At 34.1% G+C, this 15,011-nt stretch overlaps 2 protein-coding genes and 1 pseudogene across 2 annotated transcripts; 2 read left to right on the top strand and 1 right to left on the bottom strand.

The window, feature by feature from the left end:
* Positions 1 to 1,313: 1,313 nt before the first annotated feature.
* LOC112680931 lies at positions 1,314 to 1,622 on the bottom strand. Its single transcript, XM_025551168.1, has one exon. The coding sequence runs from the start codon at positions 1,620 to 1,622 to the stop codon at positions 1,314 to 1,316; it is 309 nt and encodes a 102-aa protein (XP_025406953.1).
* A 1,077-nt stretch (positions 1,623 to 2,699) lies between these two features.
* Positions 2,700 to 6,444, top strand: LOC112680930 (annotated as a pseudogene).
* A 1,330-nt stretch (positions 6,445 to 7,774) lies between these two features.
* On the top strand, positions 7,775 to 9,565 carry LOC112680929 (piggyBac transposable element-derived protein 4-like). Its single transcript, XM_025551167.1, has 2 exons — positions 7,775 to 8,524; positions 9,443 to 9,565. Exons 1-2 carry the CDS (start codon positions 7,775 to 7,777, stop codon positions 9,563 to 9,565), a joined length of 873 nt encoding a protein of 290 aa, XP_025406952.1.
* Positions 9,566 to 15,011: the final 5,446 nt, after the last annotated feature.

The following is a 15,011-nucleotide window of genomic DNA, read 5'->3' as shown; positions in this document are numbered from 1 at the left end:
TCAACACGTATAGCAATGGTACACAAATGTTGTTATTGATACCTCGTGAAATTGAACGTTCCATCAGCGAGCCAAAAATGTGATTCTCTCAAGTATATAAAATTCTGAACTGTTGTAAAAATCATAAATTTATTATTTCCTTCGATTACATTTATCAAAAAGAAAGGTTGTCCTTAAATTGTATTTTGAAGTTATACCCCTAACCGAGGGAGGTATAAAATTTAGTGAAACTGGTTCTAGTTCTTTTCCTTATCTCTGCCTCTTTACGATTTGCTTAGATGCGTTTTTAGTTACTTGAGATGAAATGATGACATTGCAATTTGCAATTTCATTCAGATATAATTGATTTGGTGCGTCTTGTGAAGCTTGAGCACATTTTTTAATTTTATTTTTTAAAATGTTGCATTGAATTTTAACTGTATCTGGTGCGTGGTAATGATCATTAAAAATAGAACAATCGTCTTGTTTATGTTTACCGTGGTCAAATATTGTCCGAAATGTTGCTCCACATCGATTTGTATATTTCCAATAATATATATTATTTTGATCACGTATTCGCAATCGTATTTTATCAAGCATGAATTCATAATTATTTACAAGTAACATTTCCTTGCCGTGTATACTTTTAAACGTTTTTAAACTTGCCATTTAAAAAAGAAAAATCACTTAGACAAATTTATAAAATATTATTTAAAAACAAAATTTAAACGAAATTGTGTTTGACACTTTTGTAATGATGTATCAAGCCGTACATAGATGACAGACAAAAAAAAGTCGTCGAGAGTATCTATAATACTTTTTCAGTAAAGATAAAATTGTGTGAAATCCAATATTATGAAGACGCAATTATAATGTTATTTTCGTTTAGTTTCGTTAATCAATAATTTTGAACATATGACCTTTCGTACACACAGTCTTTCGAACAGAAAATTTTTCGGACATACGGCATTCGAACACATGACCCCTTACCCTTTTTGGCACCATAGTCTACTGCAAATGATACACGAAGGACCAAAAGAATTATACGTAAAGTCTATATTTATTTATTAATTAATTTACGGAATAAAAATTCCTTATTTAGTACAACACACAACAATAATTCAGTAGTATAAGATAATTAACATATACAAGAAGCGATGGCCCAAAAATAAAGCAGAATTACAGGTACAATAAATATAAATTATAATAATTAGGACGCCAGTAAAATTACATACAAGAAATGTCAAAATATTAACACAATATTAATGTAAACTGAGAAAGGCGAGGTCCTCATTAACCAACCGCATCATGCGGTCAATTGGTTGGTTTTTACCCTAATTTGTGTAATGGAGAGGTACAGTAAAAGGAACTCGAGACCTTGTGGCCCGATGTGGAACTTTAAAGTTCACTTGCTCGAGCAGTGAAGGAGAATTTATAGAACCATCGATTAACTTTTGCAAAAATCCCAGGTTAGCTTTAACGCGTTTATCTGCTAAAGAAATAAGGTTAAGTGCGTCCAATACTGGAGTATAGTTATGAGGAGGATGGACAATTTTTAGCATGTAAGCTGCAGACGACAGAAAGCGCCTTTGAACTCGTTCCAAGTGACAAGAATCAATTACCACAAATGGGTCCCAGAGCATAGACGCATACTAGAGTATGCTAGAGCAAGCTTCGGACTAAAGAGCAGTAGACATTCTTGAGAGATCCAGACAGTTTGAACTCATTCATAGTGCGCATTACGAAGTCAAGCATTTTGAGGGCTCGGCAGCAGATGGAGTCAATGTGAGGGCGGAAGTTAAGATCGGCAGTGAAAAGAACGCCCAAGTCGCAATTACTTGTAACTTTACCAATTACTGAACCATTGATAGTGTAAGAATAATCGATTGCCACCGGCGCGTGGTGAAGGACATAGTTTTGTATTTATTAGTATTAAATTGAAGGCCAAGAGTGCAAAACCATAAGCTAATGGAATCTAACTCATTCTGAAGGGCGAGACAGTCAGCTTCAGATTCGACTTTTCGGAAAAGTTACAGGTCGTCAGCGAACATTAGGAATTTACATTTAGGAACAGCCTTCGTAATTCCATTTATAAATAACAAATTAAGCAGGGGAGACATGGGTACTCCAGATGGAACAGGGACAGCAGCAGATTTTAATCCAAGCACTTAAACAAACTGAACACGATCGGACAGGTATGATTAAAACCAGGACAAAATAGGTTCGCCAAAACCGAACTTATAGAGGATGTCAATCAGGATAGCGTGGTGGACACGGTCAAATGCTTTCGCAAAATCAGTGAAAATCACGTCTACCTGGGATCGATTTCCAAATGCCTCGAGGACAAAATTATTAAACAAGGTTCGAAACGGAAGAACGTCCAGGTCGGAAACCATATTGTTCGTCGAATAGTACAGGGTCAACCGAGGGCTGAATGAATTGCAGTACTAAGTGTTCAAAAAGCTTGGCAATATAACTTAGAATTGAGATGGATCGATAATTCGTGGCGTCAGATTTGATTTGTCATCAGAACACAGGGGTGACTGAACTGATTTTAAGCATAGATAGAAAAATTCCATCGTCCATTGAGCGTCTGAAAAGTAACCATAGAGGAAAACAGAGGACAGATTTAATGTCATACAAAAAGGTCCCAGATAGACCATCAGGGCTAACGGAGTTTTAGTGCAGCTAACCCATTCTCGACATCATCAATACTAAAGATGCAGTCAGAAGGTAAAGTATGCTGCGCAAATGGAATTACAGGTAGACTACTTAGGCCATACACTGTGTTAAAGTAAGATGAGAAAAGACTGGAAATAAATTCAGGATCAGTGGCACTTTGATTATTGAGGTGGACAGAGTTGGGAATATTATTATTAGACCTTTTTTTTACGTACAAAGTCCCAAAATAAACGAGGATTAGTTTTAAGCATGTTTTCAGTGTTATATAGAAATGTTTTATAGCATTTTTTATAATAATACTTATATTGAGCGCGCAGGTTAGAGAACTAGTTTTAGTCAACAGGGTTACGTGATGTTTTGATATTAGCGTGCATTTTTTTCTTGACAAATACAATGGTCTTAAGATTTTTAGAAAACCAGGATGTAATATTAGAAGATTTAAAAATAACTAAAGGTACAAAACTTATAACACAGAAATGCAATGCATCATACAGTGCACATGTAGCAGAATAAATATTGGTTGTTATTAAGGTTTAACCAGTTAAACGATGATAAGAAGGCACTAATACGAGGATAACAGGCTTTACGAAAATGTTAATATTTATGACAACAATCTATGGAAGGTAAGTCATCTACAAAAATAAGCATAATATTTATGGCTGGGTGGTAGGGATCGCAAGGAACCACCACAGAAACGGATTTCTCGATATTGATCCGAGAATCATTGGAAAAAACTAGATCAAGGAATTGATTTGAATTGAATTAGAGTTGGGTATGAGATTTAGTTGAAAAAAATTATTATATGCGAAAACGTCAGGAATACAATAGATTTCAGGGCCAGAGGAAGAATAAATTAAGTCAAAATCGTCATTAGACCAGGATAAGTCTGGAAGGTTGAAATCACCAGAGAATATAAATACGGAACCAGGATTAGCGTTGATAATATATTGAGCAGCAGACATAAAGGACTCATATACCGGGATAGGGCTACTAAGAGGAATGTACACGGAACAAACAATATAAGCAGTATTATTTACATAAAATTTAATTAATAATTGTTAATGAGTGCTGGTAACAAGTTATGGACCACATTGTTACGAATAGCAACGATAACTCAACCTCCTCTACTGAAACTACTGGATTGACTACTTCTATAACACCTAAATACAACATAGTTGTGTAAATCTAATTCAGTGTCTTGGAAGCTATTAGTTAGCCATGTTTCAGATAAACAAATGAAAATATAATTAAACACATCAACATTACATTTAAAAAGACAATGTTTGGTTCATAGACCTCTACAGTTTTGATAGTAGCCCATGGGTAGTTTCGCTCCTAGGCTGATCAGTTTTTTGGGGTTTTTCTCAACACCAGATCTGGAAGTGAGTGGAACGTGTGCATCAATACGAGGAGGACAGGTAGACGAACACAATAATATCAGTTTTTTTATGTTTTTTTTAGTAACTATTTTATGTGTCACAAAATAAAAAGTACTTACGATTTCGCTGTACCCGTACTTGACTGGTTGATTCCTCGGGGAGCCAATTGTCACGGTGCACACCACACAAACAAATAAATTTACATAAACAAAGAAATTAAATTAAATCAGAAATTTATATTATAATAATAATACTAAATTAACTTTTTAAGTAAGTAATAAGTAAATTAAATATTAAACTAATATTTTTAATAAATATTATTTGTATTATAATAAAAAAAAAACTATTTGCTATAATAATACAACAAAATTAAAACTAAATGTCGAATGACAACTAGAAATGTTTATCAAACAAATGTTAAAGAACAAAGTAAAACCACACGCAAAAATATGTAAAAACGGCCACGAAGACGGCAGAAAGCAGACAAGCGCCGCCGTCGTTCTCGACGGTCGTCACACCGTTCGCGAACGTTTCGGGGCTCATCGCCGACTCCAAAAACTGGTTCGATTATCTATCGGGCGTCCCGATTGATAATCGAACGAATGGTGACACCAAGGCAAAGGGGTGTAACGGGTGAGATCACGATATTCGTGTGACACGACCGTGTCAACTCTTAGTGAACCTCATGGTTTCGACCATATCCTTATTATAGTAACTGCCAAAAAAAATCGTCTATCCCACTTTACGTAACGCAGTGCCAATCTCAATACTGCCGTAAATATTCATAGTTCTTTCAACTTCAGTAAAGCAAATTCGTCATATTTTTCATTCCAAGTCCAGAATTCAATTGCTTCTTTAACTAATAATAATCCTTCAACTCTTTCTTACTTTACCTTCACCAGTATCATTAATAATTCTGCTGAATCCTCAATCCCTAGAAAAAGACCAAATTCCAATCCGTACCCTCCCTTCCCCCCATGGTGGAATCCCTCCTGTACATAAGCTGTAAAAAATAGAACACTATTTTTTTAGCAACTTCCGACGCTCAGGGTCCATGGCTGACTTCCTTAAATTGTGAAACCCGAAATTATAATTAATTATAACAATGGCAAGGCAGGCATTGATCTATCTGATCAACTTTCAAGTTATAGTACAGTGGTCATAAAATCAATCCGATGGTACCACAAAGTCGCTACGAAAATATTACTAGGAACGGCTATTGTAAACGCTTTAATTGTTTATAATAAAATGCATGAAAGAAAATTAAAAATTACCCAGTTTCGAGAAATATTAGTTGATCAAATGTTAGAAATTGAAAAACTGAATGAATCGATTGTAAATGAACTATCAACGTCTGGAACCAAACGATCAAAAGGAAATACGAAACATTATTTTCCAGAAACTACAGAAAAGTGTAATAGGAATCGAAAGCTTCGAAAAAGATGCGTTCATTGCTATCAAAGTATAAAAGATGTTGAGGGGACCGTAAAAGCTAGAGAAGTAAAAAAAGTTTCAACATTTTGTATAACTTGTAAAATTTATACCTGTATAAATTGTTTTAATATACACCATATAAATTAGTATTTTTTTTTTATTTTATCTTTTTTTTTTGACATGTTTAATTATTTAAAAATCCATTATACATAATAATAAAAAAAAAATTAAAGCAATAGAATACTGTTTTTAATCTTTTATTTCTAGAACTTGAAAAAATCCAATAGAGGTAAAAAATATACCGTTCGATGTAAAATTTCCTTTTCTATGCAATGGTAACATCATATGTATCATTACTTCAGCGCCAGCATAATAAAGGCTATTTGAAAATATACAGGAATGTGACAGCCCGCGGTCACATGGCGTATTGGTTATAGGGTAGTGTGACAGCCGGCGACCACATTTTTAGTGTTATCACCAGTAGCCAGATGACCGCCGGCGGCCACGTGGCGGTCAACGTGTCAAAAAAAATAAATGTTACTCTACTGCTAATTCTTTTTTTGACGTTGTAAAAAGCCAGCCTCCAATCTCCGAAATTCTTAAACCCAACACCACTCTTCGCGAAGATAGCTTCCTTAGTCTATTCGATAATCATCATTTTTTCAATTCCGGGAAACAAAAACATAAATCTCGCCCCTCGTTTAACAAAAAATATAATTACTCACCATATGAAATCCAGTCCTACTCACCTAACGGTAACTACTTAAATAAACTTCCTAACATAGAATCCTCTCCTGTAAATAACTAAGGAAATCTATCATGGGTACAATCTCTTTCCCATAAACTATCTGAAACTCTTATTAATTCTCCATCGTTATCTACTCCTTTCTCCTTCATTTCTCTTCAGTCCCTAATTGAATCTTCCATATATTCTCTTCACAATACTCCATTCTATAATCTCACTGCATAAATAATACCTTCACTTCAGTTCATAGTGACTCCTCAAGTTTTAATTTATATTTTATATACATTTTATATTATAGTTAATAAATTATGGTGTCGATTGCTAATAATATTAATTCCTTAAACTACATTAATATAATGCAGTGGAATGTGAGAAGCCTCCCTGCTTGCCTTCCATCTCTACAAAACCTACTAAATTATCATAAATGCTCTATTGCTCTTCTTTCCGAAACTTGGCTCCTACCTTCACGTTCCCTCTCTATTCCAAATTTCAAAATCTACAGATCAGATCGCTTGGATGGGATGGTTATGGTGGAGTAGCCGTAGCCATTTACAGATCCCTTAATCCAAACTTATTCTCATTGATAATATCACCAGAAATAGATTTACTAATCTAAAAATCGATATCATATGTGTTGAGGTCGTTTTATCTGATTCATCTCCCCCTTTAAAGATATGGTACTGCTATCTCCCCAGTAGCTCCAGTATTCCCGTTAACCTATGGCAAGACTTATTCTCAATTGTTACCCAAAATACTCTCCTCTGCGGAGATTTCAATGCTTTTCATCCTGCCTGGGGTTCGGACTTATCTTCCCATCATGGTAACCTAATCTACAATACGATAAATTCTTTAGACCTTTGCATTTTGAATGATGGTAGTTCTACTCATGTCGGACGACTTGGCTCATCCGATTCGGCTATTGATCTATTTTTCTGCTCTGCTGATATCTCCTGGTACTTATCATGGCGCACTCTGTCACGTAGCACACCACAATTTAATAATAATAATAAAAAGACACAAAAGGAAAGAAAAATGAAATATATATATTAATATGAAAATAATAATAATAATCACAAGCAACAAGATACACTCTGATTATTAATGTTAATAATGATGAATAAGAGTTATTCACTTCTTGAAAAGAAAATAGTAATAATAATAGAAGACAATAAAATTATTGTCTGAACAAATATAAGAAAAATAAAGGTGTCAAAAAAGACAAAGTAAAACCAATACGCAAAATATATAAAAGGCCACGAAGACGGCAGAAAGCAGACAAGCGCCGCCGTCGTTCTCGACGGTCGTCACACCGTCCGCGAACGCTTCGGGGCTCATCGCCGACTCCGAAAACTGGTTCGATTATCTATCGGGCGTCCCGATTGATAATCGAACGAATGGTGACACCAAGGCAAAGGGGTGTAACGGGTGAGATCACGATATTCGTGTGACACGACCGTGTCACACTTCACCGAAAATCCGCCAACTGGAGGCCCGAACGAAACCTGACGATCCCCTATATAAAATTACGCCATTGATGAACCTATTTCATAACAGAATGAAAGAAGTATATTATCCTACTAAAGAGTTGAGTATAGACGAATCTATGCTTCTTTGGCGTGGACGTCTATATTTCCGCCAATACATACAAAACAAAAAACACAAATTCGGCATAAAATTTTATGTGCTCACACAACCGGATGGCTTTGTCCTAAAGACAAGAATTTATTCTGGATCAAATGATCCAATTGTGGGTGGTAAGGGCCATGTCGATAAAGTGGTAAAATACTTACTCGACGACTATTATAGAGTGGGACATTCGGTCTATATGGATAACTTTTATAACTCCATTGAACTTACCGAATATTTATTGGACAAAAATACATATGTAACAGGAACACTTCGAGGAAATAGAAAGGGCAACCCGTCAGATGTGGTCAGTAAAAAGCTGAAAAAAGGAGAGTTGACATCGGCATACAACAGTAAGGGGATCTGTGTTATGAAATGGCATGATAAAAGGGATGTGCTAATGATATCGTCAGAGTTTGGGGATGCTATGAATGAATACCGGGCAAGAAGTGGCAAAGTATCAGAAAAGCCGGAATCTGTACAAAAGTATAATGAGTTTATGGGTAGTGTGGACCGTAGTGACCAACTCATGAGCTACTATCCTTGTGAAAGGAAAATACTAAGGTGGTATACTAAGATCGCGTTACATATGTTTCATATAATTATGAATAATGCTTTTATACTATACAAGCAGCAGCCTGGAAAACGTAACTGCAGATTGTTAGACTTCAGGGATTCTGTAATTAATAAATTAATTTATAACTATCGGCCAAAAATCGTAACTCCAACGCAAAAATCAAACAAACAGGGACTACATGTCATTTCTTCAGTTCAGAGAAACACAAAAAATAGGCCGATTAGGAAAAGATGTGTCATTTGTGCAAAAAACAAAAAAAGAGTGGAAACAACATATTATTGCGACGAATGCCCAGAAAAGCCAGGATTGTGCTTAGATACGTGTTATAAAAAATATCATGGGTACTAGTTATTTATTTATTATTGTATAGACAATTTTAAACGGTTTTATTTTATGTTTTATTAAGTTTTTTAATTATTTTTATTTGCGAAGCGTTTGATATTATGTTTTTAAATGTTTTAATTTATGAATATTTTTATTCTATTAAGTTTTCATTTATTTTATTTACTGTTGCCAGTTATTTATTTTCAGTTGTTCTACATACCTATTATAAAATATATTAAAATTTTATAACTTATTATTATACATTTATTTTCATTAATTATGTAACACATTCCAACCGATTATAATTTTTGTGAACATGCTATTTATCATAATGGCGTGTAGACGCAGTAATACAAATCCAAACATTGTCGACACCCGCATCCGGGAAAAATGACATACTAGGATGCTGACGTCGACTACGCGTCGACAATCGTTTTTTTTAGTCCAAAAGCAATACATTAGTAAAAGTAAGCACTGATATAAGTAAAGTAAAGTAAAAGAAATATTTTTGACAAAAAAAATGTTCCGCACAGGGGAGTCGCTCAGGTCAACTCATGCCGCAGTCAAAGTGTTAATATACGGCCCACTGGCCATTACCACTTTCGTAACCACGTTGTGTTTGTTATTTTTTTCTCATTTATTATTTATTTGTGCGTTGTGCTCCTTGTGGTTCACGACAAATTAGTGGGTTTACAGCCAGTTAATTCAAGAACTGCTACTATAAGAGCAAAAATAAATAGAGATAATTATAAAGAATTCTTTAATACTGAAGGAAGAGTTGAATGGCAAGATGCTATGATTAGAGCTGGAAGAACTTAGTATCTATAGCTTTGTGTATTAATTGTATTATTATTATTATAGTTGAATATATTATACTATTAATTAAATAATGAAATTTAAATATGAATAGAATATTATCATGTTTTGTGATTGGTCCTCACGTACAATTGAATTAATTGGTTTTGTGTTGTCAGTAATATCATTTGATTCATCATCATCAAGCATCGGTTCATTCATCACAGGATATTCATTTTCACCCAAATTTGAAATACTGTCCGTAGGTATTTCTTGGTCTTTAATAAATCATAATACCACAGTGTAGGTATATAAATGTTATCTTTAAAAGAACCACTACGTTGGCTTTCCATCACTTTCTTTTTTTTTTTTCTAAACCAAAATTATATTCAATAAATTATAATATTTAAGTTATAAGTGCTATTAATTATTAAAAAAATGGCTTTCAATATTAGATTTTAAACTGAGTGATTATTGTATTGATTTTACAATCATGGGTATTTTCTTGTTAGTAGCAGTAAAAGTGCTTCAAATTTCAATTTTAGAGTTTAATGGTTTCTGGTAGAAAATTGCAGGTAGTTGATACTTTGAGGGATATTATTAGGAGAAAAATTTGACTGTAAAATATTTGAAAATTTAATACAAGGATCTACATAAAATGGCTTTACAGTAATTCAAATTATTTTAAAATACATACACATTTTTTTTTATATGCGTTTGAACTGTTTGAAGTTAGAATTTTCATAAAACTTGTCAATGTATTGTATAAATATTAAAATATAATAAAAACTTAATTACTAACACTAAAAGAAATAAAATGCAATACCAAAGATTTATCATTGAATTCCAATTTAACACACACCACTATGGCCTACTAAATTACGAGATTCACTTGACTACTAATTTACTTAACAACAGTAGAGTGGGTCCCCAATTTTTAGATTCTGAGCGTAGCGAAGAATGTATTAATTTTACAATGATGTGTGTTTTTTTTTTTTTTTTGTGTCTGTCATCACGTTTTAAGGTAGAAATATTGCTCCGATTTTCTTCAATAGCACCTTTTCTGATAGGAAAGTGAATCTAGTTGGTACTTTGGGGGGTCAAAAGTTAAAATTTTCCAACACTTTTTAAACACGATGGGAAAACAAACAAAAAATTAAGGAAAATACGGTAATTTTTACGGAATTCAAATTTTAGGAAAATTCGATTTTTATTTTTGGTGTAACACAAAAAATAATAGTTGTATCTACATGAAATTTTCACCAAATGTTTATATTCACTATTTTAATACACCATACAATTTTCAAAATATTTTGTCTTTTTTTGAGCAAAATATAGGCTTTTGAAATTTTCGATAAAAATTTTTTTTTTTTAAATGTCGATAAAAAATTTTTGGTTGGACCAAAATACTATTACAAAATAATATTCTATTTTCTTAGTTTTTTTTTTATAAATATCCATTAAAAATTTTTCGCTGGTTCGAAAAGCTTGAAAATATAATTCATGGTTCACGATAATTTTTTATTATATACGTTTAAAAATATTAAAGATACATGTGCTCGATTTATTTTTAAAAGAAATTTGAAGTTCATATTTTGACGAAATAGATGAAAATGTGCATGTTATTTTGTACTTAAAAATTTATAAAATGTTCAATTTTTATAGCTAAGGATTGAAAATTCAAAAACAGGTTTTTTCTGAAGTAGTTGTTAATGTAATCAAAAAATCTAATCAATTTATTTAAACATTGTTTTTTATAGACATTTTAACTTTTCTAGCAATAATAGACTTACAGACCGTCTTCGCTCAGAATCGTTTTTCGTATGCAATGATTTCATCGAATTCAAATTTAATGTAATATCCTATACAATAACCGACACTAAACCTCTGTACAGCAGAGCGATATCCACTTGCCTTCATTTTTTTTAGTTTAATAGGTATATATAAGAAAATATGTAATAACAAATATAGGTAGGTGCTTTACCTGAATGATCCACGTAAACTTTGTATTTTTTTGACAATAAATTCCCTATTGGCTTCTGAAAAACTGGGCTTGCAAAAATTAACCATTTCATCGTATGCATTATTGCGTAGATGTTTGTTGCTATAATCTTTTAACTTACTTTTCCAAAGGCAAGAAAAGGACTTATAAATATTTAAGAACTCTATTAAGAATTCTTTGGACCAACAGCGAACATTAGACATGTTAAGATACTTGAATAAAATACATTATTATGTTTATTAATAATAATTAAAAAATATAATATACATTATATTAAATTATATGTATTTTACTTACGTATTAAAATATTATAGGTAACCTGTTCGCTTAATTAATAATTATTAATTAAAATTTAATACTGTCTTAAATAATTACATTTTTTGAACATCGGTTTAATTAGCGGGCAGTGATTGAACGGCGCGTCGCCACAAAAATGAAAATAAAAACGATAAAATGATTAACCATGCGTAAGAACGGGCAAACCGTTTCCAGTTAGAACACGATCAATCTTGCAAGACGTTAAATTCGTACAATCGTTTAGATGGAAATTCTTTCCCGTGTGATAGCCCTCACACCGTTCAATCGCGCGGTCAAAACTCTACGTGTGATTTTCCTTTAAGGCGTAAAGTGCAGAGTATGAAGATCAAGATGACTCCAATTATGTGTACTGTCGCTGCTATCAGCTCTTATACTATAAATCATAAAGGGTGCCTTAATAGCTGTATAAAAAGAAAATGTACTGTTGCAATAATTGCTGTGTGAACACAATATTATATAAATTCAATGAGAAAGAAAGAATGGTTAAATATTATAAATTGAATGTTAATAATTACTGTAATAATAAATTGTACTATGTTGCCTGGTTGGCACAATACACTAAATACATATAATCAAATAAATATAATAAATAATAAAAGTATCAATAAAAATAAATTATCTACGGCACGCAATACAAACAATTCAAATAATGTACGTGGCCCACATGGCGCACGGAAAATAATAAATATAATCAAGTGCTGGCCCTACAGCGACACAACAATAAATTAATAAATAAAAATATATAAATAAATACAATAAATATAATATGTGTCTGAGGAGGCAATACAAACGCTCGATATAAATAATAATAACCTGCCTACGACGGCTAGGCCCGTCGGCCTTTAACACAAATGAAACAAATATGGTCGACCAATACTCACATGAGATGACAGTAATTGGTGGCGGATTTTATCCCAACGCACCAGAACTATCACGACAATTGCCTTAGACGGCACACCGCAGTGTTTAAAATTATACAAAATAAAAATTTCACAGTCTGGTACGTGCGACCACCTGATCACAATCACCAACGAAGACAGCAACAAACGTAAAAATGTAACAAAACGTGAATTTAACGTAAACTAACAAAAAATGAATTTCGGTGTGCACACCACGAAGACACGGAAACGAGAGACAGTCGGTGCCGACGACTTTTACCACGAAGGCTTTGGCCGCCGGATACCACAATGAAGATAAAAAGCCTCAGTGCCACCACACAAAACTGAAAAACACTCGAATTTGATGAAACTTGTGACACTGAGAGCATGACTTTAACTTTTACAAAAACATAACCGACAATTTTTGACAACGTGGAATAATGACATTTTCATGCGATGATAACAGCGCGATTACGTACCTGGCCGGTCTCACACGGAGGCTTATCACCGCCGCCGACGATGGCTGCAGATACGCAACGCACCGCTATGCATCGCACGAAAATGGTAACATTCATTACAACAATCACACATAGTAACGATCTTATCGCGCGATAAGAATCGACACGAACAAATATACAAACATGCATTTAGACAGGGGAATTGTCACGAACATTCTACCCGCCTTGAAAGTACGAAGGGCTTTCAACTAACATAATACATTAAATTGAATATAGAAATAGAACCTACAATTCTAATACAATGAGCAACAGGATGCTAATATAGGGATACATTTTAATAATTGATGATAGGGGTGGTTGGTGCAACAACCTCTTCCTCCTTAAGGCTGGGCAGTACTGCTAGCTTGGATGTTGGACGTTGGAATTCTCTGCTAGCCGGGGACGGTTACCACACGAACAACTCCGTCGTTGCCGGGATGGATCTTCGTGATTCTGACCATTTTCCACTTGAGTGATGGTATGTTATCTTCCTTCAGAATATCCAACGTACCAACCTCAACATTGTCCTTTTTTGTAAGCGAGCATCCTCTCCTTTGAAGTTGTGGAAGATATTCAGTACTCCATCTTTTCCAAAAGGTTTGAGCTTGTAACTTCACTAGTTCCCACCTTTTCACTCTGTTTAGTGGTATTTTAGTACTGTCAGGTTCAGCAGGCAGTGTCAAGATTCTTCCAATTAAGAAATGTCCTAGGGTTAACACGTTGAGGTCGGAAAGATCATCATCAATTGGTGAAATTGGACGAGAGTTCAACACTGCTTCTATTCTACGAAGCAAGGTGTTCATTTCTTCAAATGTTAGAAGGCCCATTGCTGTTACCTTTAATAAATGCCTCTTTGCAGATTTCACAGCCGCCTCCCATAAACAACCAAAATGGGGTGCAGCAGGAGGAATGAAATGCCATTGAATATTAAGATTGACCCTTTCCTCTTCGATTGAGTTTTGACCATTAGGTTTCTTGAAATATGACTGCAAGATTTTATTAGGACCTACAAAATTTGTACCGTTATCACTATAGATATGTCAACAGTGACCCCTACGCGCCATGAAACGCATAAGAGTAGCCAGAAATAATTCAGTAGTTAGGCCATTAAACAACTCTAAGTGAATTGCACGTGTGACAAAGCATACGAACACTGCAATATAACATTTTATACTAACTACTCGTCGGATACTCGCACGGAGTCCACACCAGTCTTGGCAAATGGCCTTTCGATGGTGACTCTGTCTCGTGGAAGTGGCGCCATAAATGGAGTGATCATTGTAGGATTTGATCGAAAGCAGATTACACATCTTCTTACAGTATTTCGAGCAATTATTCTTCCACGAATGAGCCAGAACCGCAGGTGAAGGTTTGCTAACAAACCTTGAAGACCAATATGCATTAGGCGCTTATTAGGGTGGGTCACATTTTTTTTTTTTTTTGATTTTTTAAAGGGCACAACGGTAAAAGGGTGCTAAATTATGCTAAAATAACATGTGTAAAGTTTCATTTGGTTCAGTTAAATCTAACTGCCTCCGGATTGTCGACAAAGAAATTGGCGTATAATTGTTAGTAGTCTTCAAATGTAGTTTTTTGACGCACTGATGTGACATGAAGTTAAGTTGTAAACCAGAATCAATAATGGTTCTGCATGGCTGTAGATTTCCATGGATGTCGCTCCAGTAGATATTGGCAGTTGCTATCATAGCATAAGAATGTCCATCAGTAATGGGTTGCTTCACAGAATTGTGGGCATACATTGCCACCGGCGCCAA

This window comes from Sipha flava, unplaced genomic scaffold, assembly GCF_003268045.1.
Source record: "Sipha flava isolate LNK unplaced genomic scaffold, YSA_version1 18285_pilon_pilon, whole genome shotgun sequence".
In the NCBI taxonomy this organism is placed as follows: domain Eukaryota; kingdom Metazoa; phylum Arthropoda; class Insecta; order Hemiptera; family Aphididae; genus Sipha; species Sipha flava.
The sequence above is the reverse complement of the archived record's forward strand: the minus strand, read 5'-3'. Positions and strand labels throughout refer to the sequence as shown.

What these genes read in the sequence shown, in the direction of transcription:
- LOC112680931 (XM_025551168.1), bottom strand. Translation starts at nt 1,622, where the DNA reads ATGCTCTGGGACCCATTTGTGGTAATTGATTCTTGTCACTTGGAACGA.
- LOC112680929 (XM_025551167.1), top strand. Translation starts at nt 7,775, where the DNA reads ATGAAAGAAGTATATTATCCTACTAAAGAGTTGAGTATAGACGAATCT. An exon ending in TGTTAGACTTCAGGGATTCT is followed by an intron (nt 8,525 to 9,442) that starts GTAATTAATAAA and finishes GTGGGTTTACAG; the next exon opens with CCAGTTAATTCAAGAACTGC.